At 56.1% G+C, this 27,998-nt stretch overlaps 2 protein-coding genes across 8 annotated transcripts; one reads left to right on the top strand and one right to left on the bottom strand.

Annotated features, from left to right (window-relative positions):
• Positions 1-39: 39 nt before the first annotated feature.
• LOC102090839 (lysosomal alpha-glucosidase) lies at positions 40-16,961 on the bottom strand. Of its 2 annotated transcripts, none has more exons than XM_065031498.1 (20): positions 15,301-16,961; positions 8,873-9,410; positions 8,527-8,672; positions 7,444-7,609; positions 6,839-6,935; positions 5,693-5,812; positions 5,329-5,447; positions 5,129-5,260; positions 4,233-4,343; positions 3,344-3,457; positions 3,093-3,177; positions 2,632-2,749; positions 2,194-2,327; positions 1,919-2,070; positions 1,606-1,754; positions 1,374-1,515; positions 1,143-1,241; positions 852-1,016; positions 626-772; positions 40-387 (listed from the first exon to the last, which is right to left on the bottom strand). In XM_065031498.1, the coding sequence occupies exons 2-20, from the start codon at positions 9,398-9,400 to the stop codon at positions 325-327; spliced, it is 2,787 nt and encodes a 928-aa protein (XP_064887570.1). In that variant the 5' UTR covers positions 9,401-9,410; positions 15,301-16,961; the 3' UTR covers positions 40-324. The 2 variants fall into 2 exon arrangements, with proteins under 2 accessions (XP_064887570.1, XP_005504581.2); XM_005504524.3 differs by lacking the exon at positions 15,301-16,961 and adding an exon at positions 11,084-11,189.
• On the top strand, positions 13,543-27,889 carry MAFK (MAF bZIP transcription factor K). 6 transcript variants are annotated; one of them, XM_065031503.1, is made up of 3 exons: positions 13,543-13,695; positions 21,840-21,919; positions 22,978-27,889. In XM_065031503.1, exons 2-3 carry the CDS (start codon positions 21,884-21,886, stop codon positions 23,410-23,412), a joined length of 471 nt encoding a protein of 156 aa, XP_064887575.1. In that variant the 5' UTR covers positions 13,543-13,695; positions 21,840-21,883; the 3' UTR covers positions 23,413-27,889. The 6 variants fall into 6 exon arrangements, with proteins under 6 accessions (XP_064887575.1, XP_064887579.1, XP_064887578.1 ...); XM_065031507.1 differs by lacking the exon at positions 13,543-13,695 and adding an exon at positions 14,578-14,599; XM_065031506.1 differs by lacking the exon at positions 13,543-13,695 and adding an exon at positions 17,147-17,303.
• The last annotated feature ends 109 nt before the right edge of the window (positions 27,890-27,998 follow it).

Raw genomic sequence — 27,998 nt, 5'->3', positions numbered from 1 at the left:
CCGCCATGTCACCACCCCATCCCTACATCACACTCCAGGACAAGCTCTCCAGGTGACTTTATTGCAGCGGGGACCGCAGGCACGCACACCCCGACCCACACCTTGACCCCCACCACCCACTCGGGACCGCGTGGGGTCACCCAGCCAAACCCATGCCCCGCGCCCCCCCCGTCCCCAAGTCGTGCTGAGTGGGGCCCCCACGGCAGCAGGTGACAGTCCCCAGCGCCTCCTCCGTGGCAGCATCCTGGCCCCGAGGGCTGGAGTGTTGAGCATCTCCCGCGCCGGTGGTCTGGGTGAGGCGGGGGTGACGCCGCGGCCCCCCACTCACAGCCAGCGCAGGGAGAAGCCCTGGCTGAGGCTGAGACCAAGGTCACTCACAGTGAGAACCTGCATGAGGACAGGAGACATTTTGGGAGCACAGCCTCAGCTGGGGGCACAGGGATTCTTTCCTCCACCAAGCTCAGCTGAGCTCTGCTCCCCCTGAACCCCGACATGGCGGGAGAGAGACCCCGGAGTCCTCAGCCACCTCCTCCGCCATGGGCCCTGCAACAAGGGCTGGGGATAAGGGATGGACACGCCCAAGATGGAGACCCCCAGGACAGGGCATCCTAAGCTGGGTCCATACCTGGTTGTCCAGGTAGGAGAAGGGCTTCTCCTGCCCATTCAGAAGGACCTTGCTGGGTGGTTCCCGCACCCCAAAGATGCTCAGCGTGTCAATGGTGACCTCAGTGACCTCAGTGCTGGCATGGAGGATGGTGGAGGTGAAGATGTTCTGCAGGAGAGGACAGAATGAGCTTGGGGGGGCTGGGTGTCACAGGACCTCCCACCCTGCCCTCCCCACCATGTCCCACCTGTGTGACATTGAACACCAGGTAGGAGTAGCTGCCTCGCTCAAAGGTGTCCAGGCTCTCGCCATCATCCCAGAAGAGGTCCCCCCAGGCGGTGTCACTTGAGGACAAGGCCACAATGAGGCGCAGAGGGTTCCCCTGAGTCGCCTTGCTGGTGGTCCCTGGTTTCTGGGGTTCAAAGAGATGGGTGCTGTAGGGCTGCAAGCACCCGAGATAGGGTCTGGGAGCTGAGATTCTGGTGGGGACACACAAGCTGTGGACAGGACCCAGAGAGGTTAAGATGTGGGTGCTCACCTGTGTGGGCAGGATGGCACCCTCCCGCACATGCAGGTTGAGGTGCTCCAGGGGAGCTGACATCTTCAGCATCTCCCCACTGCTGTTCACTGAGGAGCCCTGGGCAGGCAGTGAGAGAGAGACGGGTGTGAGGGGGTCATGGGCATGGCGGGGGGCTTGGGCACCCATGGGGGGTCGCTGGATTCAGCCATGTCTTCCCATCCGCATCCACAAGACGGTCGAGCTCCTCACCGTGTAGAAGTCGTACCACACGCCTCGAGGGAGGTAGCCTGTGACCGAGTCCACCTCGGGCTCCAGCACTGGTGTCACCAGCAGGCTCCTGCCCCACAGAAACTGCCTGTCCAGCCCCAAGGTGGCCACATCCCGGGGGAACCTGTGGTAGGACGGAGACACCACTCGGATCAGCTGCTTCTCTGTGATCCAGCCAAGGCATCTCCCCATCTCCTGGCAGGGATGATCTTACTCAAAGAACAAAGGCCGGGCCACAGTGTCCCCTTGCAGGTGGGCATGGTGAAACAGGGTGTAGAGGAAGGGCAGGAGGGAGTAGCGGATCAGCAGCACGTCCTTCATGGCCGTCCTTGCCGCGGGGCTGAACACCGTCGGGTCCTGGGCCTGAGGTAGATAAGGGGAGTCGGTGGCCACCCTATCCCCATCCCTGCTGGGCATTCCCACTGCTCCTGAGCTCCCACATCCCCCCATCCCACATCCCGTATCACCCATTTCACATCCCACATTCCACCCCTGGGATGCCTCCCACCAGGCTTGCTGCCCTTGACCTTCTCGTTCTGGGTGTTGTGGTTACGGGCGAAGGGGTAGAAGGCGCCGAGCTGCATCCAGCGGGTGCACAGCTCCTCCGAGGTGCTGCCTGAGAAGCCGCAGATGTCCGCGCCGACCAGCGGGATGCCGAAGAGGCTGAAGCTCAGCAGCCCTGAGGGCAGGGACGGTCAACAGGGCGCAGTGAGTTTTGGAGATGTCTCCAAACAAGCAGAAAGCTCGATGGAGCTGAGGGCGCTGGCAGTGGGGGGATCTGCATGCAGCCCGTGCCCCCCACCTGGGATGGAGTAATACATGTCCTTCCACTGGCTCCGGTTGTCGCCCAGCCAGTGCCCCGAGTACCGGCCCTGGCTGGGGAAGGTGGAGCGGGAGATGACGAGCGGGCGCTTCCCCCGGATCTGGATCAGTGCGCTGGAAGGCAACGGGGAGAGCTGGAGGCAGGAGGTGAGAGCAGCCCACCAGGAGCCCCACATTGCCAGAGGGTTGGCCCAAGAGATACAAAGGTTCAGCACCAGGATTGGCCTCATCCACCCATTGCTCCCAGGGCAGCGCTGGCTCCCCTCCTCCCTCGGTTATTCCCATCCTGCAGGCTGTGACCAGCCAGAGCACCTTCTCTTCGGGTCTGGCACTCAAATCCTTTTCCAACACAGCCCCGAGCAGCAGGATTTTGTCCCGTCTCATCCCCAGGCTGGCGTGAAGCGGGATGCTGAGGTACCTCGCTGTGGCTTTGGCTTCCATCAGCCCATAGAGGTTGTGGAGGTTGTAGTGCACTGAGGCTTTCTGCTTGGCCGAGGCACACACCGTCTTTGCAGAGAGGGAATCGCCCAGCACGGCTGCCAGGAGGGAGAGGCGCGTTGGCACAGGGTGGTGGCGGGGTGCAGGGGGCATGAAACCCCCACATTGGCTGGCTCTGAGCCAGCCCTCCCGCGCCAGAACCAGCCATCACTGCCAACCCAGCGCTGAAAGCTCAGGCAGGTGGTCCCATTCTACACCCTGACATGGCCCTGACCAGTGTGCAAGGCTTGGGCATGGATACTGGCACACACAAGTAGGGATGGAGATATTCAGGGTATAAAACAGAGACACGATGTCTCTTAAAAATTGTTTTCTCCCACAGCATTTGGCTGTCAGTAATCTCAAAGCACATGGTACCTCCCGGCACATCTCCCTCCTTACCCGGGGTGTATGGGGGACTGTCAAGCTCTCCGGGCGGGCAGCCTTCTTCAGACCCATCCATGAAGTTGGATGGCTCATTCATGTCCTAAGCAAAGAAAATCATGGAGCGTTTTCAAAGGGGAGGTTTTGGGGATTATCAGATAAACCTGGAAAAGCTGCATTTGAGGGACAGACAGTCCTGCCAGGACACACGTCCTGGGTACAAGCCAAGCTGCTGGCAGGAGTGACCCAGGGGACAAGGAGGGACTTACGATCCAGAGGCCATCGAAAGGCACGTGGGCATGGAACCGCTGCAGGTTCTCCAGCCACCACTGGTGTGTGTCTGGGTTGGAGAAGTCTGCGAAGGCTGTCAAGCCAGGCCAGACCTGTGGGGACACCGCAAAACCATGGGTTCGGCACGGGAGGTTTGCGGGGAGCTGCCAGGAAGAGCAGGGTGCACAGGGCTGTGAGTGTGCCAAAGGACCTGGGGGTGAAATGGGCAATAGAACAGAAGATAAACCCAGGCTGACTGCTTTGAGTCCTGGATGCTGCACGCACAGTATCCCTCCAGCCTTCCCGGTACACGGGAGCCTCAGGATGCTCAGGACCCCCCCGGGGCCGATGAAGCAGCTGCTCTGCCTCCACCTGCACGACCCCCAACACCACCAAGTCCAGGGCATGCCAGGGAAGAGCTGTGATTTCTCTGCACTTTGCCTCATTCCAGAAATGTTGGCCAATTCATTTTCCCCCATGTTTTCAGGCTATATTAAAAGCCCCCTCCTTGTAGATGCCAAGGGAGAGACGGTGGGAGCAAATGGGGGACAAACTGGGAGGCAACTGCTGCAGAGCAGACCTGGAGGAGTGTGCTCATCATGGACAAACCTCCCCTTGCTCCAGAAACGGGAAGGCAGAGAAATCAGATGACCATCCTTGGGCAGCACCGCCGACTCCGCTAAGCTCATATGACTTCCACGGGTGCCTCAGGGGCTGGTTCTGGGGCCGGCAGAGCAGCCGGGAGGTGACACGCGAGGCTGGGGGCGCAACCATCCTGGAGAGCTCTGCTCCTCGGCCGCTTGGCTTTCCCTCCAGCGTGAGGGATGAAATCTCAACCCTGCTATTGCACAACCCCATGCAGCTGGGATTTCCCCCGGAGCTCCTCACCTGCCCGATGAGTGGCTGCCCTTTGGTGGTGTTGAGGAACAAGCCCCGTCTCAAGGCTTCATCAAAAGGCCAGTAGGAGCCGTTAGGGCTGGTTCTGCTGATTCCAGGATCCTGGAGATGGAGCAGAGGGTTAGTTAGTGCCTTTCCCGGCTGACCATGTCCCCTTCACCCTGCTGGGCCAGTGTGATTCAGGGAAGATGACAACCCAGATGGAGTCAGCCAGAGCCCACACACGGCGGCTGGCTCCCCCATGGGGAACAGAAACTTGCTTCAACACTCCCAGGCATGTTTTCTAAAATGCCACTTCTGCAAGTCCTCGGGACCTGTTTGGGTGTTTTGGGGAGAAGGGGGACAAATACAAGAAATCTTGTGCTTATGCAAGAAACATCAGGTCACAGATAGGCTTGGGTTACAACAGGGAGTTCAACAGGGAGGGCCCCAACCTTTCCCTCCCCAGAAGGGCCCCCAGTCCCCACCGACCCCAGCAAGCAGAACCTGCATCCCCTTTCCTTGCAGAGGGAAGAAGGGAGATCACAGCCGGGTCACAAGATCCCAGCACCCGTTGGGATGTGGGGGCACCCGAGCCCAGCACCCACAAGTTGGGCAGCCTGACCCACAGTTCCTCAGTTCTCTTGCCCACAGGGGACAGGGACATCCTTGAATTCCTGCAGCAGGCAGGAGCACAGCATGAGAACCTGGTTTGTGTTTCCACAGTTCCTGTGTTAGGAGGATTTCCAGCGGCAGTTTACAGCTGCCCATCCAGCACTGGGGACCAACCTCAGATAAAAACCCCCCAGGCCAGAGATGCTCAGCCGGGGCAGCCAGCATCCCTTACACCTCTGCTTTGCATCTCAGCTCTGAAGTAACGACAACACAGGGGAAAGAATGGGGAGTACCAAGATCATAACGTAGTGCTGCCCGTGTTTGTGGAGGTCTTCCACCAGTGACGGGAGAGAGGCAAAGTTCTGGGGATCGAAGGTGAAGTCCCGGTACCCGTCCATGTAATCGATGTCATTCCACTGCGCATCCTGCAGGACAGAGGCTCAGGGATGGGGGACAGAGTCCGGACCCCCCCTCCAAGGCTCTGGGGTGTTACCTGGGGGATCTGGTAGTTCCTCATGGCTCTCACGGTCTGCCAGGTCTCATTGCTGGATCCGTAGCCCCAGCGGCAGAGGTGGAAGCCGAGCGCCCAGAGGGGCGGCATGGCCGGGAAACCTACAGTGGGAGAGACGGAGCATGGATGGGGTGTCCCAAGACGACAGCAGCATCTTGAAAGGACAGGAGGGGAAGGGGGAAATTAGGTGACTGTTGACCCCTGATGTGCTGCAAGGGCTGGGGATGGGATGGCTGGGGACTGCTGACTACTCCCCAGCTGAGAGGACTGGGGATGGTGGTGGAGACAGGGATGGGCATGTGGGGAAGGTGCCCACAGATGGCCATATTGGGGTGCAGGCACTTACCTATCACCTGCTGGTACTGCTGGATGACCATATTGGGGTCGGGCCCCAGGAAGATGTAAAAATCCAGCACGCCCCCGATGGTCCTCCAGGTCAGGCCTGGAGCGGGCTGCAGGGCCACCTCTTTGCAAGGGGCAGGGAGAGAAAAACATGGTGAGAACTAGGGAGCATCCCCCAGACCCTGACCCCCACAGTAGGGACCAGGCAGCAATCCAGGTAACACTCATCTTACAACAGGGGAACAGAGAAATCCCTGCCTTGCACTCAGCAGATGTTAAATGGGTATCTGGGCGCTTAAATCATCAAAGCCTAGGGATATCTCTGCTTCACATGGGAAGAAAGCTCACTGTCTTAAAAATGCGCTCTTTAAACCCAAAGCTGTGCTGTTTTCACAGCTCCTACTTAAAGACCAAATACACGCAGGGAGTTTCTTCATGTCCTCCACAAAAAATCCCCTCCAAAGTGAATCAAGAACCACTTGTACAAGTAAGCGTGGGGTAGGAAGGGCTTTCTTGTGTAGGGCTTTTCACACCAACAAGCCCCCAACCCTCAGCTCAGGAGGTTGCATCTCCCCCATGCTCTCCTCCTCAGGAGCATCAATGCACAAAGCTGAGAGCAGCTGGAGCTACAACTGCACAGCATCGTCCCAGCTGGCTGCAAACAGGGACAGGTGGTCACTGGTACTGTCCCCAACATGACAAGGAGCCCGCGGGAGCTGCTGTGTCATCAGCTGGCACACACGGGAGGATCCCACGGCCACAGCTGGCGGAGCACAGCTGGGCAGAGCGTGGGCAGCAGTCGGCACCTCCGGCTGCATCCCTGCCGTGCCATGCTGCCAGGCCTGGGGGCAACGCCGTTTCGGGTGGAGGGAGAACAGGCACGGACCTGCATGTGAGGGACTTGCTTTTCCAAAGGCAACTCGGCAGCTGGGCGTGCGGTTAAACTGCTCAGCAGTTGCTAAAGAGCCTCACCGTAGCCAGGAAACAGATGGCTATGCTCAATAACGGAGCCATCAAACCACATCTTTCCCTTTTATGGCTTCCTCTGGCCCCAAGTTCCTGAACCGGCCGCTCCAGCAGCTCCCATCTGTCCCCATCTGCTGGGTCATCCTCCAGGGACAAGCCCGCCCGGGTCCCCAGGGACACCTACCCATCGCATTGCTGTTGAGGAGGAAAACGCCGTGAGCATCTCCACCCTCCTCCATCAGCAGGTAGAAGGGGTGAGCGCCGTAGAGGTTGAATGATTCCTGCAAAGAGAAGGTGCCGGGTGAGAGAGCAGCTCCAAGGCAAAGCGACAGTCCTGTTTCACTGCAAGCAAATAAATGTTCCTGCATTTCATCTGCTGCCACCACCTAATCAGGCATCTGTTTCCTTCCATGGAGGACAAGGCGAAGGATGATGACCGTTTTGGAGCTGTGCTGAAGGCCAAGGGAGGCTGCTTCTTCCTCACAGCTCGGGGTCTGCTTCTGAGCTGGGCTGGGCAAGGGGGAAACCTCCTGCCTCGCCACAACCTGTTGCATGAGCAGCAGGGTGGAGCGGAAAACACCCGAGGCCCTTGGAGTGCCAAGAGCGTTTTGTAATTGCTCTGAAATCCTCCCTGGCACATATCTGCTCATCGGCCTCGACCAACCCCGGCCTCTCCCAGCGCTGCTGCCCACCCTCCTGCCATGTTTTCCCAGGGCTTGTCTGATGCACTGGAGAGCTGCACCCCCATCCTCGCCCCCTGCACCCCTGCGGGGATGGGGGAGATGGTACCGTGGGAGGGACGTCGCGTGCCCACAGGGTGAGGGTGTTCCAGTCCAGGCTGTGCAGGAGGCTGCCGCGGTGCTCCCCCAGCCCGTACAGGAACCTGGATGGGAGCGATGTGGCTATTTGGAGAAACTGGTCAGCGAAGATCAAGGGGGCCACAGTGGTGTTGAGCCTGCCAGTGCGACATCAAGGGAGAGACTGAGTCAAGAGAGCATGCTGGGATCCATCCGGATCCATTTTCCTACCAACAATTGACCCCTTCCCTCTCGAAGCATCCCAAGGGCCAGTACAGCAGCATGTCCCACCTCGCATCCAGCCTAAATACCTTGGCCCACGTGGCAAATTTGGGTCTGTGTGACACAAGGCACAGCCCTGAACCAGCCTGACCCAGCACGGTGCAGCCGTGCCTTTGACACCAGAAGTTTCTACCCAGGTTATTATTAACCACCCAGGCATTGTGGCAGTGGGGTTTCTCAAGCTGGTGTCACTGATAAGAAGCTCTCAAGTAAAGTACAGACCACAGGTATGAGCAAATGGGGAGGAGGAGGAAAGGATGGGTTCTCATAACATCTGGTCATACAGCAAGCAGCCACTGGTGCTCACCAACAGCTTAGTATAGGCAAAGCCATGGAGGTGAGTAAGAGCAGGGCAGCAAAGCCACCTGCAGTCCTTTTCCACAAAAAGCCTGGAACCAGGGGTGTCCCTATAACTTGGACAGCCAGGGAAACCCAAAAGTGAGGTGAAACAGGGAAATCCACAACCCTTCAGTGGCCCTTTCCCCAGGCCACCAGGTCCCTTATTGGTGACAATGTTTGGTTGCTGTAGGACCTGTCAAGGAATTGGGGCATCAGGAGGTTTTTGGAGAGGTGCTGATCCCACCCAGCCCCGCCATGGCCACAGCAAGCACGTGGCCAGCCCATGAGGCCGGGAAGCGACGTGCTGTCACATCCCCAAGGGAGCACTGCTGGAAGGATGAAGACAAAAAGTAATTATCAGCTGGAGATCCTGCAGTGTGAATTTTCCCTAAGGAAAAAGCTCTGGGAAGAGTGTGGGAGCCTGCCTAGGGATGCGGAGGAGATGGGTTCTTACAGCACCGTCCCTGTCGCCCTGCGCCGCAGCAGCAGCCCAAAGGGGTCCCGGGAGAAGTCCAGGCTGTAGATGGGGTTTTCTGCTCTCTTCATTGCCCGGGGAACCTCAAGGGGAACCTCGTACCGTGGGCTGGCTGCATCTGTTATCTGCAAAAGGGAGAAAACATGCTAAAAAGACCAGCAAAGCAAGAGGGCAAAGGATTGGAGATGGTCATTGAGGCCACATTCAGCCATGCCTGGAGCACAGTAGCTTCCAGACTTGGTCTGAGCAGAGGATGGTCACCTATGGGATGGAGGGTGCAGGAACACAGTCATGAGCTTCGGTGAGCCGCCAGTGGGGAGCTCACCTTGATGTGGAGCCGTGTGTCTGTCTCAAACTCCACGTCCAGCCTCAGCGTTTTGATGTCCTGTGGGTAATAGGCCTTCTCCCTCCGCACCAGCAGCCCCACCATGCCCAGCGCCGTCTGGTTGAGGCTCTCCAGGGTGTAACTGGGGAAATCAGGGGGGTAGAAGCACCAGGGCACCCCCCGCTTGCCCCCTGCGGGTGGGGGGCTCTCAATGAAGCAGCATCCCCGACTTTCACAGAGCTCCTGGGTCACCACCACATGCCGCTCTGGGTAGCAGTCAAAGCGGTAGCTTTCGGGTACCAGCAGACATTTGGGGGGCAGCGCAGGTCCAGGCCAGCCCCTCGATACTTGCCGCAGCACCCAGACGGTGACGGCGCTCAGCAGCACGGCGGCCACCAGCAGCCCGCTGCCCACCCAGCACGGGGCCAGCTTCCCGCGGCCGGCGGGCGCTGGGGCAGACCCTTCCTCCTCCAGCTGGCACGACGCTGGCTGCGGCACCGCCGTGGTCAGCTTCTGGTACGACTTCATCGTCCTGGTGCTGGAGCGAGGGGGAGATGGAGGCAGGTGTGAGGCAGTCATAGAATCATTTTGGTTGGAAGAGACCCTCAAGATCATCAAGTCCAGCCGTCAACCTAACTCTAGCACTAAACCATGTCCCTAAGAACTTCATCTCCGCATCTTTTAAACTGGGATGGTGACTCCACCACTGCCCTGGGCAGCCTGTTCAATGCCTGACAGCCCTCCCCGGGAATAAATTTTTCCTGATATCAACTAAACCTCCCCTGGCACAACTTGAAGCTGTTTCCTCTCATCCTATAACTTGCTACTTGGGAGAAGAGACCAACCCCTCCGTGCCCCAAGCTCCTTTCAGGTAGTTGCAGAGAGTGATAAGGTCTCCCCTCTACCTCCTTTCCTTCAGGCTAAACTCCCCCAGGTCCCTCAGCTGCTCCTCATGAGACTTGTGCTCCAGACTCTTCACCTGCTTCATCACCCTCCTCTGAACTCTTTCCAGCACCTCAATGTCTTTCTTGTAGTGAGGGGCCCAAAACCGAACGCAGTATTCAAGGTGGGGCCTCACCAGTGCCGAGTACAGGGGGATGATCGCTGTCCTAGTTGGAGGGGGAAAGCTTGCCCAAGCCTTGAGTCCAGCTTCCCCGCTCCCAATGCCCGCAGTTCAGGCAGAGCCTACCTGCCTCTGCCTGCCTCGGCACCCTGCACCCCTGGCTAAGATGCAGGCAGCAAACGCAGCAAAGGATGGCTTTGCCATGGTTGGGTGGTCCTGACCCTGTCGGAGTGCAGGGCGATGCTGCCACACAACTCTGTGGCAGCCCCGAGACAAAGCACCATCTGCCTGAACCCCATCTGCTCTTGGGGGGTGGCAGAGCAGCCCCTCAAGGAGTTTTTCCTGAGTCTGAATGTATGGGCTGCAGTGTTTCTGGAAGCTGCAAGGAAAACCGAGCTCCCTCTGCCCGTCAGAGCAGAGCCGTGGCACGGGGAACCACGGCTCCAAGGTACAGAACATCTGCTCTGAGCATCCTCTGCCAGCACCCAAATCCCTGAGTCAGAGGTTTTAGCCCCAGGGAGGGCAGAGGATCTGCTGTCAGTTTTTGTCTCCCACTAATAAAATCTGATTTTAGCAACATCTCAGGCAAACATCTCCCAGACTGTAAGTAAAGGAGACTCCCACGCTTAGGAGATCCCAGCACCTCGAACAAGAGACACAACTTTCTTCTCTCCCTCACAAACCACAGGCACTCAGACCCCGCTCTCCTCCACCGTGCAAACTGCAGAAGCTCAGCAAAACGGCTCGCCCCGAAAAGCAGATTTTATTCCCCGGCAGCCTTCCCCCAGCTCCAGCACTAAAATAGCTCAACCTGCCAGGGCCTGGCTCCAGAGCCACCCCAGTGCCTGCCCCACGCAGCTCCTCCGCCTTATGCAATCGCCAGTCGCTCCCCCACGCGTGGGGCGCTCCGGGGGCGGCAGCACCCACCCGCCGCGGCCGGCGGGCACCGTCGCACCCGGTATGCGACCCCTCGGCATGCCAGCAGCCCATGCACCCCTGCTCATGCCAGGCCACCCCGCGGTGCCACCCTGCAGCGGTGGCATTTGCGGGAGGGAGACACAGCCAGCGCCTGCAGCCGGGAGGTCTCCAGCCCGGGGTCCCTCTGCCCGGCCGGCCTGGGCCCCGCTCCGGCCATGCCGTGGGCTTACATTCACGTGTCTCCTCTTGACATTGTGGCTGCGGGCAGGCGGGCAGCGGGCGGGCAGGCAGCAGGCAGGGCTACCAGCCGCTGCGGCTCTGCCTGCTGAACCGTAAAAACCCTACAAGCCGCGCGGCTCCTACCGCTGCTCTCTAGTAGCAGCGCCTCCCCTCACGGCTCACCACTTACTCCTTTGGTCTGTGTGCTTTGGTTTTGTTTGTTTGTTTGTTTGTTTTGTGTGTGTGTGTGTTTTAAATAAATGTATCTACACTTAATGCTGTTTGAAAGGCCCAAGGTGGAGAATATGGGAGATTAGCAATGTTTTAGGTTTTCCCCAGCCTGAATGGACGCAGGGTCTCAAAACTCATCTTCTAGGGCGAGAGCACTTTACCCAAAGCAGTGTGAAAGACGTGCCTGTGCTGAATCCTGCGTCGTGGCTTCAGGAAACTGTGATGCTGGGTGTGTTTTGAGCACATAGTGGGTGGGCTAGAGCCACAAAACCCCACACTTCCCAAAGCAAAGCCCTTTTTTCATCCAGGCTTTCACCAGAGGTTCTTTCTCCCATGCACTCCTTTTAATCTGGTTGATGAGTGTATATAATTGCACACTCCCTGCCCAGGCTTTCCCTCTCTTGGGGGACTGGAGAGCTGCTTGTTGTTTACTATCAAAGGCCACTGCAGTCTAAAGGTCAGCAGCAAAGGACAACAGACCTTTGGAGCAGAGTAGCTCTCCCCAGGGAATGATACAAAAAGTTAAGAGCTGTTGTGAACAGAACAATTCACCCAGAAACAGTATTTTGGGCAACACAGCCACCCTCTTTCTTCATGCCATATGTGACCTGTCAAATCCATGTTGTTGCAAAGTTGGGGGAGAATACCTCAATTCTTGTGAGCCCCACAGAGCTGTCACCACAGAGGATGAGACCCCTAGCCAGGACACAGTCAGCCCATCCCTCCTGCCCTCAGGGATGTCTCAGCCTTGGATGATGCAGGATGGCTCTGACCACTCCGGATTATTACCAACTGGACAGCGCACATGGACAAGAGGCCATGCTGGGGACAAAAGTGGCCAAAAGGCTCCCAACTCCACACCCCTCTCCCTGCTTGTCTTGGATATCTGAGCCACCAGAACCCACCACGGGTGTAAAGGAGACCTGCAGACACACCTCAGAGGCATCAGTGGGGACCACAGGGATGGTTGAAATCAACTTTCCAGCCCCGAGCTCCCCCCATCCCCATGCTGAGGGCAGGTTTTCAACCAGAGTCTGCAAATCTGGGAGAGGTGGAGGCCAGCGCTGTTGCAGTCACACTGGGCGGCAGCTTTATGCCAGCGCCTGGGAGGTGTAAGCAACCTCATTAGCTCAGTTCCAAAAAAGAACAGGGGTTTCTTAACAACAGGGAGGTGCGTGTCCCTGAACTTCACTTCAGCCAGGGCTCGCTCTGGCTGCACAGACCCGTGAGGCTGTGGCAGGTGTGCAGGTCACCATGTTTTGCAACTCACATTGTGCAAAGGGAGCAGCGAAAGATGGGATCTTACTTAAAGCCTCAACTGTGGCCCCTAGGTCTGCTCCAACGAGGATATTTGGGCCCAAGGCTGGAAAGCATGAATTGCACAGGGCTGACACAGACTTTCTAATATAGTTATGAACACAAAAGAACCAAAGAGAGCCCAGTTTTGATGGAGGCCATTGGGTTGGGCCAGCCACCTGTGTTATTACATTTTTGGATGCATTTTCATCACTGTTGGGTGCTCCCAAAGTCTGTAACATCTCTCACCCCATTGGGGTCAGGTGTTGTGTTAGCACGTCTCACAATTGCACAAGCAAAGAGTGAGCGTTGGGCACAAGATCTGGCCCCGGGGCAGGATTTGGCCCTGTAGCATTGCCGGGGGGGCAAGTCTGGGACCCGGGTGGGCTCTGTGACCCGGCGATGCCAGGGCAAAGCTGGTCGTGTGCCCGGTGGAGGAGAGCAAACCCTGCCAGCGGCCACCTCGTGGAGCCCGAGAACCAAAACAGCCTCTGAGCACCCCCGAGAGCCTCACGGTGTCCAGGACACGCTCCCCCACCGCCGCCTGCCCCGACCCCCTGCAAACCCACTCACGCGTGAAGGTACAAAACCCCACGACCACACCGCGCCCCGCTCCACTCCGGGCCAAACGGGAGCTTTCGGAGAGGGGTCCCCAAGGGCCCGGGGAGAGCACGGCCTCCCGGGGCCGGTGCTCGGCGCCGCACACCCCGAACCGGGGCGGGAGGCGCCTCCGTGACGGCGCCATGCCCGCCCCGCCCCGCCCCCTTCCCCGCGCCCTTCCCCGCGCCCTTCCCCGCGCCCTTCCCCATGAATGAACCGCGCGGGCGTGGCCGGGGGAGGTGACGCGTCGCCGCCGGGGCGGGGCCGGGGCGGGTGACGCGCGGCCGTGACGCGCCATGCCGGAAGCGGCGGGGGCGCTGGTTGGTCGGCGGCGCGGCGGGGGGGAGGGGGCCGCCCCGCGCTTGTTGTTGTCCGCGGGACTCGCTGGCAGGGAGGGAGGGAGCCGCGCAGCGCCCCCGCCGCCGCCCCTGCCGCCCCCCCCCGCCGCCCCCCGCCGCCGCCCCCGCCCCGGGCGCGCGTTCCCGCCGGCACGCAGGTGAGGAGCCGCCCGGGCGCGGCGGGGCGGGGGGGTGGAGCTGGGGAGGGGGGCGTGCGGCCGCGCACTGCCGCCGATTTGGGGAGGGAGGCGGGAGGGGGGCGCGGGTCGGTCTGCTCTGGCTCGGTCCGGTGGGGTCCGGTAGGGCGCGGGCGGGCGGGCGGGGCGGCGGAGGTAAAAGTGCTGAGTCACCACCGCGCCGGGCACGTGGTGCCGCCGCCCCTCGCACCGGGCCGGGCGCACACGTGGGGCCCGGCGGTGAGGGGCGCGGGGCGGGGGGAGCGGGGCAGCGCTGCCGAGCGGCACCTCGGCCCGGCCGCCTCCGAGCACCTTGGGAGCCGCGGCGGGGCGGGGGCTCGGCGGGACCCGCGGTCACACCTTCCCCACCGCTCCACACCCCGCGCGGGGCCAGCGGCGCTCAGCCGCCCGCGGGACGGGCCCGACGGGGCTGCCCCCGCACCCGTGGGGACACGGGGCTTAGGGACCCCTCGGGAAGGGACGGCGGGTCCGCGCCTGGGCGGTGCGTTCCTCTCCTTGTTATTATTTTTATTCCCCCCCCCCCCCGCCCCGGGGTTGAGCGCGCTGCCTGCCTCTGAATGGTTCTTAAAATACATGTGAGGAAACCTGTTGTGACGCCGCGCGCTCCGCTGTCTAAAAATAGCAGCTTTTGTAGTACGGAGGGAGCCGGTGCGGTGGCCCCGGTGCGGTGGCCCCGGTGCGGTGGCGGCCGCGCTGAGCCGCTCCCCGCCCCGCCTTATCGGACGGGAGCAGCCACCGGTGGCAAACGCCGGCTGGGCTCCTCGCTCCCCGGCGGATGGGCTGGGGAGGTGGGGGGGGGTTAAGGGCTGAGCGGGGGTTATCTCTCTGGAGCACGGCTTCTATTTTTGGGTCGAAAGAGGGAGAGGTACGTGGTGCGTTCAGGCTGGTCCCGGAGCTGGCGGGAGGGGTGTGTGTATGGGGTAAGCCCTGAAAGTGGGGTGTTGTGTGGCGGCCTGGGGACATGCTGCTGGGAGGAAAGGCAACGGGGACATTCTGGGAGCGGGTGCTACCGTGTGACTGGTGGGCGCGGGGCAGTTTGGGGATTTAGTCAGAAATGGGGTGGGTGGGGGAAGCCTCATCCGAGCGCCCGGCGAAGGCAGCGGGGGAACATCCAGGCCACGAGCGAGGGGAACTGAGATCTCCAAACTCTCCCAGTGTGGCCGGGTCTGTTTGAGAAAGACTTTCCTCCTCTTCTTCCTCAGGCTGAGAGCCCGCTCCCCTCCCTCGTGGGCTGGCCGCGGAGGATTTACTTTACAGATTCTGCCAAAAGCAGGCCATGAGGTCTCAAATTAGGAACGAGCCCCACTTCGGGCAAAGTTGTTACAGAAAAGGGAAAGGCCTCCATTTTCACTTTCACTTGGCTGCCCCCTCCGTCACCAGCGCAGTCCTAAAGCTGAGCTGGGACTGTGGAGGCAGAGGGAGGAAAGTGTTTCCCCGGAAAGCTGCACGCCTTTTTCTTACACTTTCAGACTTTATAAGCCCTGTCCATGGCCACGCTCAGCCCCGCGCCCCAGCCCAGCACCTTGCACCGCGCTGCCATCAGGGTTTATCAGCGCGTGAGATTACCTTATGATTCTTATTTATTTTTGCTCACTGGTGAAACGGGTGCGCGTTCCTCTGCTTTCCCACTCTCCTTCCGTGTGTACGCGGTGCTGCCTGCGGAGAAGCCGTCCTCGTGCAGTCACTTCCTAGGGCTGATGGACGCCGCGGCTGCCCAATGGCAGCGCGCAGGGCTGCGCGGCACCGCCGGTAACTCTGCTCCTGCTCGGCGGAGGTGCCAGACCGGCGGTCCAGCGGCGGCGGGGCGATTCCTGCAAGGTTGGGGCGTGCAGTGATTCTCTGTCAGGACACCCCGCTTGCTTCAGCAGCTCTGAGCTTGTCAGGGCTTTGCACCTGAGCTATTAGATGTTCCAGGCTATATTGCGCCAGGTTTGTACCCTGCTTGGCAAGTGTTTCTGAACCAGAAGGAGAAATTTGTTAGCTCTTTTCCCTTTGCTTGCCTGTCAAGGACAGTGTGCCTTGTCATATTTTATCTCATTTCTGTGCCGTCGCCCATCTCGGCAATCTGTTGCGGCAAAGGAGTTCAGTACCGCTGTGTGCCTCCTGAAAGGGAAAAATACAGATCAGCTCGATACACTCTGATTTCCATCAACATTGGAAGATGATTAATGGCATGGAATGCGCCGCAGAAGTTGGTATTGAAAATCTCTAGCTGTGTGAGATGTTTGGGAAGCAAAGAAAGGACAGCTGGGAGCACTGGCCCCCGCAGCAGTCGGGATTTGTGGGATAAGCTCACTCGCTGATCATTTTTGTAAACATCCAGCTGTGAAATACTTGAGTGGTGCTAGCACTTTCAATTATCAGGAAGTTTCAGGCTCAGCACCCTGTAGAGATGAGCAGGCAGTTTCCACTTCTGTGTGAGCTGTTGTTTCAGGCTGTCTTCAAACTCGGGCTGAGAGTCTTCTGGACATGAAGCAAGCGCAAGCAACGCGGAGCTCTGACCATCCACACACGGCCTTGGTGGGGGGAAAAGGCAGGAAGGAGAGCGATCGCCCTGCTGCTGAGCTCCTGAGCGGAGGGGCAGGTTGTGTAGCGAATCTCAGTGCCTTGCAATGTTTAAGGACCCTGAATAGCGATGCCAATATGTTCCGTTGTTAGCAGTCGGTGAAGATGCCCGATGCATTGGCTGGCGTGTGGGGTCGGGAGCAGTCAAGTTGGGAATCCCAGCTCTGCCCCAAGGTCCATCTGAGCAAGTTATTTGCTACTCTGTGGCTCAGCCTGGCTGTCTCTAGGAGCTGCATCTCTGGGCTAGTGATGCTGAGGTGTAATTCTGGTGTAGCTCCGTCACTGTACTTCTAAGTGCCTGATGGAAAAAGCGCTGTGTGCTGGTCAGTGCCGGGGCCGCCTGCCACATACCTTTCCCTTCCAGCCACCTACTCCATGAAGTTTCTGAGGTGACACGCAAGCATACCCTCCTGGTACTGCGTATCCTCCTCTCCCAAACCACAGGCTCTCTGCAGCATCTGACTAGGTTGTTTACCAAACCACTGAAGGCTGTCTGATCCATGTCCAGGCTTCCCCAGAGAGCGCCTCAGAGAGCTGTGTCCTGGCAGCTCTCAGATGCTCTCTGAAGGTTCCTGAATCTCCTCTTTGCTGCTGGATGCTGGTTCCGATCCATAAGGGAAACGGAAAGCTGGCCAGCTGGGCGAGGGCTGTGTGGAGCTCCTCTAGAACAGTAAACAGTGACTCACCCCCTCCTTGTGTCTTCTCTCTCTTCATGTCGAATATATTGCCTCGCATATGCTTCTGCTCTCTGATTCACACCATCAGCCTGTCCCTCCCCGTTCTCGTTACAAATGAGTGACAAGCGTCAGTCTGCCTTGCAGGATGTGTGAAGATTGTCAGAGCAGGAGAATGGCTTTCTGAATGATGGGGAGAGGGATGGTGCTCTGCCTACCACGCTGCAATGTGCTGGGAATCCGCGTCGCTCCTCCGAGCGGCAGAGGCATGGTGATGAAGATTTAAGCATCTGTAGTTGCCTTCACCTGTCAGCTCTGACGTTATCCTTGGTATGCACATCTGTTTGGCTAGCGCTCTGGAGCTGGGAATAACTTGTGGATGAATGAGAAATTTGGGTAACTTTACTAAAACGACTGCCTGGGATTTATGTTGCTGCGTTTGGGAATGAGTAGAGTATTCCCTGTGTAACTGCCAGTGCTGGATTGAGACGCGATGGCAGAGATCCCCATCGCTGCTTGAACCTTACGCTGTTTTTCTGCCCTCTGGAAGTCGTCGCTGGCCTGGCTGAAGGTGAGGGTTGCATGTTTTCAGCTTGCTGTACGTGTCTGAGGATGAAAGCTAAACACCAGCAGGGCTGGCTGCCAGGCACTCATGTTCTGGCCAGGGTTGTCTTTCAGTGTAGAAAGAGTTCTAAAATTCGAGTTCATCCGCAGTTGTCGGGTGTCGGCAGTGACTTTATAGTAATTCCTTAATGCGTAATGCGCTTTGAAAGCCCTGTAGCGTGGAAAGTCTGAAATCTCATTCTGGCATGTTTTTCTTTCTTAATTGCAAGCCTTGCGTGGAAAGCTCTGTCCTACCTCTGCCTGAGTCAGGCTTTCTGCCCTCTTCCTCTTTCAAAGTAAAGGAGCTGGGGATCTCTAGATGGTCCAAGCTGAGACCATCAGGCTTGGGATGTCAGCTAGAGACCTCCAGGTTTTTGGGAGGATGTTGCAAGGGGCATAGGAGTGGTCTGAGAGAGGGAGATGGTGTTGGCAAGGCTCTCAATGGGTAACTTCATTGCAGAATTACAAGGGCTCTTTATGCAACCCACAGTCAAAACACTTGCTTTAAATACAAGCGTGGAGCTGCGCTGGAAGAGCCTTTGCCCCTTAGAGTTGGTGTATTACTACTCGCCGCTTTATTTATGTAGCGTTCAAAGTGTGTTGTACAGCTTAGAGAACAGAGATGTAATGCGGTCCTTGTTCCAAAAAGCTGAGCTCCTAATTTTAGCTGTGATGCAGCAAATACAATTAAGAAAAGAAGGGCAGGAATAGGGTAAAGACTAAAAGGGTTCTAGTAATCAAATCGCAGGCAGGGTCCCAGAAGACCCCTGTGCAGCATGTTTAGGGGACGCTGCTGGGTATGGCATGTTTGCAGGATGGTTTATGATTTGTGTTGCGGGGTTTTGCCTTCTAAGCACGGGAGATGCTGTGCATTTGGTAGCTGAGCAGTCCCAGATAGTCCTGACAAGAAGTATTTTGCAAGCGGGGAGATGCAGTCGGGGCCCGGAGGACTGTTGGTGAGGGTTGCGAGTGTTGTGTCGGTTTCAAGCGCAGCCTGGACCACCCCTGAGGGTTCACCTGGTGTGGAGATAAGATGTGCCCTTGCTCTCATGTCTGACTGCAGCACTGAAGCCTGTTTGCTTCTGCTTGCGCTACCAAATCCTGCCCTTAGGGTCAGGGCAGACCCCTATCTCCCACCCCTGTTTGAAGGTGGTCCCGCATCACGATTCCTGATAGTGCCCCGGATCTCCTTGCTCATCTCTGTGCCAGCAGCAGCTCTGGCACGTTGTCCCTGGTGCAACAGAATCATAAAATGGTTTGGGTTGGAAGGGACCTTCAAAGCTCATGTAATCAAACCCTCTGCTGCGAGCAGGGACATCTTCGGGTTGCTCAGGGCCCGGTCCAGCCTGGCCTGGGATGTCTCCAGGGATGGGGCATCCACCACCTCTCTGGACAACCTGGGCGAGTGTTTCACCACCCTCGGTAGGACGGGTCTCAGCCCATCTCAGAGGGGTGCTGGCCCATCCAGGATGCTGCTGCGTGCAGGGCGAGACGAGTGCGGCACAAGACCCTGTAGCGAGCACAAGGGTGTCTGTGCCTTCCCCCGAGGAGTGTGCAGGGTCAGGAGATGTTCCTATGACGACACGGAGCAACAGGTGACCAGAAGGGGTTTGGTCAGGTGGAGCTGGAGCATTGCTGGGGGTGGCAGATAAGCCCACACGCTGACCCCCACCAGAGACAACCTCACCTCTGCTTTTCCATGATATCTTACATTTCTTTCCATCTGTGTGCAGCCGAGCGGCCCTGTTCAGTTTTTCCATCGGCTGGCGTAGAAAGCTCTTTGAAGCCGGGCTGGGTGAGGATCAAAAGGCTTTTTGTGTAATCGGTGGGTGTGACGGGTCTGTCGTCGGCCTCCCCCTCCTTTTTGACTTTCCTTTTCCGCTTTTAGCAGCGCGGAGTGCCGCCAGCGGGACGGCAGCGTGCCCCTTTCCTTGTAGGGATGGGGGCGGCCGGGGAGGGAGGGGGATGCCGAGGGAAGGAAGAGTTTCTGATGCTGTGGGAATGTGAGCTCTCAAACTCTGTAAACAGCTGGTGACTCACTGCATAACTATGGCACCAACTGCCTGCGCGGCCCGACGCGCTCTGCGTCTGCAGGGAGGGGGCTGCCGGCCCTTTCCTTTACGCACTGGCAGCCTCTCTGCTCTCCCGAACTCGCCAGGACGAGGAGCTTTTTCCTTCCTCCTCCGTGCTAACACCTCCGCCTGCGCCTCCGGCCTGGAGGTAGGGGTGGGCGGCGAACGCCCGGCGCGGAGGGGAAGTGATGGACGGCGAAAGGGCAGCGCTGGGGCGTGAGGAGATGCCTGCGCTCGCAGGAGATCCTGCCCGCAGCCAGCCCTCGTGCCAAACACGCAGTGTGGCATCAGCCAGAGGTCAGGAGCATCCCCGTCCCTCCGAGGTGGCTGCTGGGGACTGGGACTCGCTCCCTTACCCCATGTCCAGCCCCGGTGATGAGGAGGCAGGGGCTGCTGGGTTTGTGCCCAGGGTGGGGTTTGGTGCTGGAGGAGAGGAGGGAAGGACTCGGTGATGCTCTAGAAAATGCAGCACACACCAGTTGCTGTAAGTGGTCCATTCATCACGGAGCATCTTGGCTTGTGTGCTGTGCGACTGTCCTTGTCCCTCCTCCAGACATGGAGAGCTGTGCTGTCTGGAGCTTAAAAATAGAGGAGGCACCTAAATGTACTCCCTAATATATCTGGGATAGTATCTCACGGCTTTGCACTTATGGGATTGTTTTTTTCTTTTATTCCTCCATGCTCTTCATCTTGTTTTTTTACGTAAGTCGTGTGACGATGAGGTGTCTTGACTGATAAAATTCAAGTGACAGCAGCGCGGGCTGAGCCAGCACCTTCACCCGCATGGCTCCCGCTGGCCCCCGCACCCCACCTTTGTGTCCCCCCCAAATCCCGCCTCCCCCTGTTTGCAGATATGAATGAGTTTGTTTACTCTCCGACGACCTCGTGATGTCTTTGCACAGACATGACCTGAAGTCATTATTGCTTTTGGGCTTCTCTGTTTCCATGGCGACTGTCTCCGGGTTGGCTACTTTCCCAAGGTCACCATGGCAACTATCAGAAGGGAATCATGCTTGGGATGCTTTGGCTGGATTTTTCATGAATGATTAGGATGTGTGACACGATGCAGACGTGGAAATGGGGAGGGTTTGGGCTGGGCTGGAGAGGCGGGGGAAGAGAGAGGACTCCCGCCAGACGGGCTCTGCGGTGCCGGGGGGTGCGCAGCCCTCGAAGCCGCCCTGCGTTTGGGGGGTACCAGCACCTCGCACCCTCCCCGCTGGGGGAGCGATAGGCAGAGGCTGTGATGGTGGCACGGCTGCGGTCACCTCTCTCGCGGTAGGTACCCGACGGACCCGCGTGCTGCCGTCACCGCGGGGCAAAGGGTTTGCGTGGAGGCGCGGGCAGGTGGATTTTCTGCGAGGCGTTGATGTTAGTGGTGTAGTCGCTGGTTAAGGTGAGAGTGAAGGGCAGCGTCTCGGCAGGGGATGGTCTGTGTCAGCGTGGACATGCTTCCACATCGCTAGAAGCATCAGGCAGGTCAGCTCTCGCAGCCTGGGGCCGAGAGGATCGGGAAGCAACAGTCTTGGTGGGTTGGGAGAAGCGAACTCCTGCCTTGCTTTGTTGTCAGGGGGGCTTTTGTTTCTGTTGTTTGGCTTTTCTGGTGGCGTCTCCTCTGGGTGGGGACGGCACTGAAAGCAGGTTACAAACCAGGCAGCTCCTTTCTGGGTTGCTGATTCAATTTTGAGCCGGGTTAATAATAATCAAAATAAGAGCGAAGGGAGTTGTTGTCTTGTGGCTTTTCAGCGCCTTTTATGAGCGGAGGTAACTCTTAATTCAGTCCCGAATAGGCCATTTGAAGCGTCTGGGATTCCTCTGGAGGGAGGTGAGCGAGTGCCTGGGCCCGGGAGGCCGCGCTCCGCTTGGGAAGGGTTGCACATCGCAAGGCAGTGGATGGTGTTGGCAAACGAGAGCTGTGGTGTCCTTTCCCCCATCCCTGCCCTGTTTTCCCTGCTTCATCTTACTGTAGTTAACAGCAAAATTCGAAGTCTTTAGCATTAGAAAGTCATGCACTCGTCAATGCAAATTTCTTTGCACTGTATGGGGTAAACACTGGGATGGATTCAGAGGTCAGTTTTAAACAATTGTGTGGCCGTTTCTTTTAATGGTGGCTGAGTTGGGGGTTTGGACAGTGTGTTGGGTGCCTTCGTCTCTGAGGTGACTATAACCTGAAAATCTTGTTTTCTTTTTCCAGTTGCAATTTCTGAGCGGTTTTGTCCGGAAGACTGTGCTCAGGTTATGACGACTAATCCCAAACCGAACAAGGCGTTAAAGGTAGGGAAGCGGGCGATGCTGGGTGGCGGGGAGGCTGTCACAGAGCCATACATGACTGTCCTTCTTCATTCTTAGACTCACAAGAGGATGTCCATACAACTTCCCACTATCAACATGTAAAGTTAGGGTAGAACAAAACCGACAATACCCAGAGAGAAGGGTAAAGTCTCGGGGATGGTGTGAAGGCTAGTGCATCCCGGTTACTATCCAAGAGACTTTTTACTATAGCAGGTCTTGGCAGCATCCTGAAACCAGTGCTCCCAGGCCCTTAGGACTGGGAGGCACTGGGGAAAGGGACGTGTCCAGCTGGTGTCTTTCATATCCATGGAAAATGCCTGACACACCATATTGATGGCAGTCTGTGCAGGTGTCGTCGCAGTTTCTTTTCAGTGTCTTGGCTCTTCATTCCAGGTGTCCTGCAGTCTGTGAAGAGACAAAAGGATGATGTCTCAAAGGTTCTGAAAAATGGTTGTGGCAGCAAACCTGCTGGAGAAAAAGGCCTTGGTGTCTCTCATGTAATTTCAGAGCCTGGCCTGTGCTCCAGGAAAACCAAATCAGACTGTGGTCCTTTAGCCAAGCAGTTTTGGTTTTGTTCAGTACTTGAATGAACAGTCTTCAACAAAAAGCCACAAAATGCTGAATTAAACCCTGCATACAAGTGGCTATTCTGCTTTTGAGGTACTGCACTGGTCTCCCAGCATAATCCTGGGAAAAAGTGTCATCGTTAGCATTCAGTTTGAATTCTGGGTCCTGATAAAGGAACACAAAGGGGTTCAGTCTGCTTCACATGTATCTCCTTGAAAAAAATCATGCTGGGTGTGTAAGGCTCAGTGCTTTCTCTGACTTAAGAGTGTGACCCAAACCCAGATGACAGCAGTGCTTGGGTCTCTGCTGTGTTCAACCCAAATGTCTCAGTGGAGCACTTGCCCTCTACAGTGCTTTGGGGGTGTGTTCCAGGTAGGGGTGTCACACTGCTGAGGGGTGGCCTGTCTCTTTGCTGTCCAGAGCATCCCATCCACATCGGGTTGCTGCTACCCCTGTGCTGTTGGTGTTTACAGGTAAAGGAGGAGTCAGGAGAGAATGCCCCAGTGCTGAGTGATGATGAACTCGTGTCAATGTCCGTACGGGAGCTGAACCAGCACCTGAGGGGTCTCACCAAAGAGGAGGTCATCCGTCTGAAGCAGCGGAGGCGTACGCTGAAGAACCGGGGCTACGCTGCCAGCTGCCGCATCAAGCGTGTGACTCAGAAAGAGGAGCTGGAGAGGCAGCGGGTCGAGCTGCAGCAAGAGGTGGAGAAGCTGGCCAGAGAAAACAGCAGCATGAAGCTAGAGCTGGACGCCTTGCGCTCCAAGTACGAAGCACTCCAGACCTTTGCTCGTACTGTGGCGCGAGGGCCTATTACCCCGACCAAAGTTGCCACCACCAGTGTCATCACCATCGTGAAATCAGCCGAAATCTCATCCAGTTCTGTGCCGTTTTCAGCAGCGTCCTAGTGCCCTCGGTGGGGGGGGGAACTAGCAGCCTTTCAGAGGGGAGGGGAGAAGGCTCTTATGCATTGTTCCGGAGTCCTTGGTTACGGCAAGAATTGGCATTTTAACAATTCTCTTCCAAAAGTGCAAAAAGATTAAGAAAAGAGAAGGAAAAAAAAAAAACCAAACAAACCCACCAAACCTACAAAGAAAACTGAACTGGCTGCTTCTGTCTGGACTCAGTGGCTCCATCGAGCTCTCGTGTCCAGGATTTGAGCTCTGTACGCAGTACAAGTTGCAAGATCTGCTTCCTCCTTCCCCCTGCCTCCCCAAACCCCTCTCAGCCGTGGGGCAGCTTTCCAGCTGGGAGAAGATACCTGAGGAGCCTTCGGAGTCTTTGTGAATGATGCTCAAGAGCCAGGAACACATGGACCGTAGAAATCATCGTGTGAGATGAATGTATGGGAAAAAAAGAGTTTCCTTTAGTGGCATCCTACTCCCCGTAAGAAGGGTCTCCCCCACCTTCCCCTCTTCCATCTGGTGTTACAAGGGCAGGGCTATAGGCTCCTTGGATTAGATTTCATCCTGCTATGAATGGATGGGAGCGGAGGACGTTGGAGACTAATGCTTGGGTCTGACCACACCCGTTAGGAGTAACCTTTTGTTTTCAATCTATGCTGTTAAAATATGGAAAAATATATATTTTACATATTTTAATATGCCCCATTACCTGTGTGGCCTATAAACTACATCGCAGCTTCCTTTACTCCAAGCCCAAGTTTCCCGATAGCTCCTTCCCTAAGGTGTGCCTGTGAATTGGGTATATTTATGCAGTTTATTTCTTCCAAATGATCCGCGGTCTTGAAATGGTGACTTTTTTTTTGGTTTTTGTTGTTTTATTTTCTGGATTCACTGAAGCTTAAGGGAAGGAGGCACAGTAAATGCTGTGAAGAGCCGTGTGGTGGGGAGGAGAAGGGGAGACGAGGAGGAAAAATGCTGCAAGTGCGAGCAGGTGGAGGCAGAACTGTCGGCGGGAAGGTGGGCCGGTTCTGCTGGGATCAGCACTATGAGAAGGGGTTTGTGCAGAGCATTTCGGGAAGATGTTTTTAAAGCACTGAAGCGTAGCCAGAGGGCAAATAGCGTTCAGACGGGAGGAGAGAAGTTGCAGAACCTCCTCCTTGACAAAAGCATTGGTAGCGTAGTGATGGACGTCCCAGCCGGAGCGCTGGGCTCACCAGTCTTTGACCAGGGAAGGGCTGTGGGGAGGTGGGACAGGAGCTGGAAGAGTCTGTTCCTCTCTGTAGCACATCAGGCGCTGGAGTTGGGATCCAAAGAGCACAGTGGACAGCCCTCGGTGTTCAGCCTGTGTGAATGTGACCCTGAAACTTGAGGCTTTCTCTCGGGGATGGGTGAATTATCCCGAGAGGCGCGTGGAAGGCAGGACGGAAGATCGGTGTGTGTAGGGGATGGAAGGGTTGGGATGGAGAAGTCGTTCGTGTGGCTCTGAGCAATGGTTTGGGAGAAGGATTTCTGGCTTGGCAATGGGCAGGAGGTGGGAAGCCAAAAGGAGAGATGATGAAAAGATGAATGTTTCCAGGTCACTGTAAAAAAAGAAAAAAAAAAAAAAGAAAAAAGAAAAAAAAAAAAGAAAAAAAATAGCTATGTTGGTGTTTGTGTGTTTTGTTGTTGTTCGTTTGTTTTTCTTTTTGAAGTAGGAAAGAAAAGGGACTGTGAGTTTCGCAGGGCAGGTCAGAAACTTGCGGGATGGACGACGCCTGTTCTCACACAGGTGAGATGAGGTTGCTGAGGTTTGAGATGAGGACAGAGCTTAGAGGATTTGGGCTCCAGAACAGAAAACAAAGATCATGGAGAACTCATGAGCGTTTTGAACTGAAAGAGCATAAACAAGTGCCACAGTTGTTGCAAAGGGGACAGTGAATTGGCATCCGACACCCAGTATCATTTGTTGTTTGAGGCTTTGTCTTGCCTTGAATGGCAGTAAGTTTGTAGAAATGTAGTGAAGCCCTACTTGTCATTGGAAGAAGTTGTTAGCTTGCTTTTTTAATTCTATTTTTCTTTTTTCACCTTGTCATTGGAGTCTCTGGATTTCCCAGGAGGGTCCTTTGAGAAATAGGTTAATGAAAAGAGAAACCTCAGCCTTGGTTCTCGTTCAGTCCTCGACATCCGTGACCTTAGTGAGCCAGAAAGGGTGTCGCCGAAACGCTTCGCGGTGGCTCGTTCCCCCTGCCGGCTCCACGTGCCGTGGAGGGGAGCAGGGACTTTCCTTCAAGTGATTTTTCCAACACGTAGAGTGTGGGTGACACTTGGCGTTACCTCATTTCTCCTCCACTCCCTCCCCGTCTCCGAGTGGGCAGATTGATGTCCTGTCTATCAGTACCAGTTATCGACTCCCACAGCAGAAGCTGAGGAAGAGAAAGATGTTACTGTCATTTCCTGGTCCTCTCACGTTCTCCAGCTCGCAAACATTGGAAACTTTTCCCAGACCTTACAGGTGCCTCTGAAAACAGGCGAAATGGAGCCTCCTGGCACTGTTGGGGCTTGAGATGAAAACCTTGATGAAACAAAGGCCAGTTGACTTGAAAATGCCCAAATGCTTCCAGTCTTTAAAACAGCTCCAGAGCTCCGTAACATTCCTGGCTAGATAGGAACACCCTTGGCTGCCCTTGACCCCCCCGGCCGGGGAGATCAGACCAGTCGCACTGAGGGGGACGGAGGTTGAACTTTGTTCCGTGAGGTCTTCTTGCTGTTGGAATGAGTTGAGAAACATATCTTTACGTGGCACTTCCCTTGTGGCCAAGTATTTCTCTTATTTTTTGGGTTTTTTTTCCAGTTCTTGGAAGGGTGCCAAAGGCTTGTCCAAGTGATTGCTAGTTCAGTGCCGCTAGGCACTTAAATCTCTGGTCACTCGATAAAGAACAAGAGGCCTGGGTGTTGTTAAAGCTGTTGATACCATAGCCATGGTAGGTAATCCATATTGGATATCCATAAGGACCACATGGAAATATTTAAAGAGAGAGAAATATATATATATAAATATATAATTATATACATTTTATCGTACAGATTTTTCGTAAAAAAAGCAACAAAAATAATAATAATAATAATTTTTTTTGTTCCAAGTTTGATACTGTAAATCTTTATTAAAAGAAATTGCCAGTCCAGGGCTCCCTGGGTGGTGACCTGGAGGGGAATGAAATGTCCTGGCTAAACTTCCACAGAGGGATCAGAATCGCAAGGTAACGTGCAGGGAGGAATGACCCGAAAAGCTGTTGTCCGCGTTGGAGGCCCAGCTCCTCCACCCTGGAGGACCCTCCAGCTTGGGGTTGGTGCATTGCATTCCTCTGGAGTTCGGTTTGTTGCTGTTTGGTTGTTTTCTTTTATTATATTATTATTTTATTTTGTTTTCCGTCCTGCACTCGCCAGCCCGACCCGTGGGGTGGGAGCTGCGTGGGGAGCTGCCCCCAGCCCTGCCCCTCGCTTGGCTCTTGGCTGCCGCGGTTTGGATGCTGCGCTTCTCTGCCCTTTAATGTGTCCCCCCACCCTGCCGAGGAGCGGGGGGCTGCGGGTTTGAGCGCTGGGATCCTCTCCGCCGGGCCTGGGGTGGTTTTGTGTTGTGCTTCGTTTCTTTGTTATTGCTCCCCATCCGCAGCGTGACCTGGGCGGGAGGCAGGAGGAGAACCAAACGGGGAGCAGGGGGGACACGGCTGTCCTCGTAGCCGTGTGTGCGCCGTGCTGGCAGCGGGGACCCGTTCCCTCCAGGGCAGCTCCGCATCCCTTTGAAGCAAGTCAGCTCTCTGCTCTTGCCCAACTGTACAGACCGCAAAGAGCAAGCTTAGAGACCTGGGTGACACCGCAGCCCCGGGGAGGGGACAGGCCGGGCGCGATGCCACGGGGGCGGTCAGGCCATGGGATGGCTCAGACCCGGGGAGGACGAGAAGGTGGCATTTTACTTTTTGTTTGGTTTTGTTTGTTGTTTTTTTTTGTTTTTTTTTTTCTTTTCTCTCTCTCGAATCATTTAAATTCATTGTCATGATTGTTTTTATTTAAAAAAAGAAAAAAAGGAAAAAAAGAAAAAAAAAAAAAGAAACAAAACAAAACCGAAAAACTTTTGTAATGTGGATTTGTTTTCCTTCGTCTGTATTTCAGTCTGCTGGGGTGTTTCCGTAGATGGTGGATACTTGCTTTCATTTTTTTAATGATAGAAGTTTTCTGTTTTAAGTTGTTTTTTATCACCAGCTCATTCTATCCTCTGTGGTTACTCAGTAATTTCATTTCAATATTTATTTTTGTGCTGCTTTTTTATTATAAAATAAATTATTGATATACCAAGCAATGTGGATTCCTGTTTGTAAGGCGAATAGCCCTGTGTATGTGTCCATTACTTTCTCTTGACAGCCACAACGTAATTTATTGCTGTAAATTTAGCTGCAGTGACTGGTTTTTTTGTACCTTTCCAATAAAGCATTTTCTGGTTTCAGAACTTGCCCTGGTCTATGGTCAGCGTTTTGGAGCTTGAATTGATCTTCAGTGGAGGGATTTCCTTGGGATTTTGTGTAGGAGACAGCTGGAGGAGGAGACAGCTGAGGCAA

The sequence above is a fragment of the Columba livia genome, chromosome 15, assembly GCF_036013475.1.
Source record: "Columba livia isolate bColLiv1 breed racing homer chromosome 15, bColLiv1.pat.W.v2, whole genome shotgun sequence".
Classification (NCBI taxonomy): Eukaryota; Metazoa; Chordata; class Aves; order Columbiformes; family Columbidae; genus Columba; species Columba livia.
The sequence above is the reverse complement of the archived record's forward strand: the minus strand, read 5'-3'. Positions and strand labels throughout refer to the sequence as shown.